The following is a 2,065-nucleotide window of genomic DNA, read 5'->3' as shown; positions in this document are numbered from 1 at the left end:
AGATCTCCAAGTAAACTGATAAGCAAATACTGGCCAAACACGCTAAACGGTTGGAAAAGCAATTCTGCCATTGATACATTGGGTCGGCCCAATTGTTCGTAATTGTGCGGAACGAGCACGCTCCCTTGCGCCAAAGGAACGATACCTGGCGCCCGGCCAGGCCCGGTCCATATCCACCCCGTCGACTTGTTGGTCTAGCCGCTCCGCTCACACTCGCGCAGTAACACAGCACAAACTTCCCCCAAATCCACCCCGAACCCTAGGTTTAGCCTGCGCCGCCGCCCCTCCGATTTATCCGCAGGCGTCGCCTCCGCCGCCCCCTCTGATGGATCCAGGCACGCTGCGCCGCAGGGTCCCCTCCCTGGATCAGCAGAAGGAGGTCTTCGAGGTCTCCACCAAGCCTCCATCCGCCGCCGTGTCCACCGGGCATTCCGAGCTGCGCAGCCTTCTCATCCACTCAGTGGTGTTCGCGGTGGTAATCCCTTCTTTGATCTCCTACTCCGGCGGCGAGCAGGTGCGAGCCAGCTGGACATTGTCCCTGTTTGTTATCCTATACCTGTTTGGCTGCTCCGTCTCCTACTCCACCTCGTCTACGCCCTTAGCCAAGATGTTTTTTGCACTCTCCTATGTCGGCCTGCTAGCGTTTGTTGTGCACACTTTGTTCAGTAGTGTGCTGGGCGTGGTGTTCATCTATTCAGACTCCATCCTAGCTGCTGGCCTCTTTGGCAGCGTTCTTGCCCAGCACAGGGAGGTCAATGGAAGAGAGACTGCAGCCGCCGTTGCTTTCTCGAAGGCCCCCTTTACCCGCATATACTATAGGCAGGATGGGATCTACCCCTTCTTAGCTTTTTTTGCCTTGTTTGGTGCTATATGCTGGGTCATGCGTCCAGAAGGTCACTACGATGCCCTCACCACTGTGATGAACCTATTCGCAGCCATTGCATGCCTAGAATTCATTCTGACTGTATGTGTCCTAGGCTGGTTAAATGGAGCTGTCTTTGGTATGGATAGCGCTCCTCCTGTAGTCTTTATCTTTGCCGCCATAGGCATGCAATTCCCTATCTCGTATCTTCTCGGCGGCAAGCTTGTCGCGGCCATCATCTTGTGGCTGTGTGTTCTTGCGTCAACCGCGTTTCTTGGATACTACCTCAGGGTTCATGCCACCTACGAGCAGATGATGTTCACTAGGTTTGCGCTGTCAACTTAGCTGTTCAAATATGTTGGTTTGCAATTATACGGTTTGTAATCAAACTTCTCTCTCTCTCTCTGTGCAGGAATGCTATGAAAATCAGGAATGCCAGGACAATCAGGAACTCTGCAGGAGTTGTGCCTACCAAATCGAACACTCCAACTCCAGCTACAGCTTCATTCACCAAGGAGACGAACACCGATGCCTCTGCAGCAGCTGTGTCTCCTTGACGATCAAAGCTACGGCTTCATGCACCGAGGAGATGAAACGCTGATGCCTCTGCAGCAGCCGCGTCTCCAGACAAGCAGACGATCAACCAGTTCGCTGCATGATTTACCACTGTTTGATGGTTCTATATTATACACTAATAGCTGGCGGATGCAATTATTCTAAGAGACTGCTAGTACTACATGGTGTCCCTAGCATATACATATTATTATTGTAATGAACTGGTGGAATCGTTTGTAGATGGAGCTAGTATGTGGAAGTACTAATGCGAAGAGGTCCTTCTAGTCCATTGCAACCATATGACACTAGTATTATCTTATTGTGATTATCTGATTATGAATATCTCATCCTAAATGCTTTATGTACAGTTGTGCCTCTGTCTTGTGTAGTCTCACTTAATTGAAAGTAAAATCAACCCAGAACTGCTCATTGTTGCGTGTAGATCAGATACAATATCTGATAGAGATTGTGTACCTTTGGTTCCAAATTCACCTACATTACATACGTTTCCATCTCGTCCAGCATGGAAACCTACAGTGGGCGGTAAAGATTAGTTGGGTGTGAAGCCTTTTTTTTTTTTGAGATATGGGTGTGAAGCCTTAGTTCAAGTGTTCATTACATGATACTTTCAAGATAGCTTTACTAGCA

The 2,065-nt window shown here is 49.2% G+C and overlaps 1 protein-coding gene across 1 annotated transcript; it reads left to right on the top strand.

Moving 5' to 3' along the window:
• The first annotated feature begins 246 nt into the window (after positions 1-246).
• On the top strand, positions 247-1,539 carry LOC124681356. Its single transcript, XM_047216283.1, has 2 exons — positions 247-1,188; positions 1,275-1,539. The coding sequence occupies exons 1-2, from the start codon at positions 326-328 to the stop codon at positions 1,417-1,419; spliced, it is 1,008 nt and encodes a 335-aa protein (XP_047072239.1). The 5' UTR covers positions 247-325; the 3' UTR covers positions 1,420-1,539.
• The last annotated feature ends 526 nt before the right edge of the window (positions 1,540-2,065 follow it).

This window comes from Lolium rigidum, unplaced genomic scaffold (genome assembly GCF_022539505.1).
Source record: "Lolium rigidum isolate FL_2022 unplaced genomic scaffold, APGP_CSIRO_Lrig_0.1 contig_40645_1, whole genome shotgun sequence".
In the NCBI taxonomy this organism is placed as follows: Eukaryota; Viridiplantae; Streptophyta; class Magnoliopsida; order Poales; family Poaceae; genus Lolium; species Lolium rigidum.
Note: the sequence above shows the minus strand (reverse complement) of the source record. Positions and strands in the feature narration are given on the sequence as shown.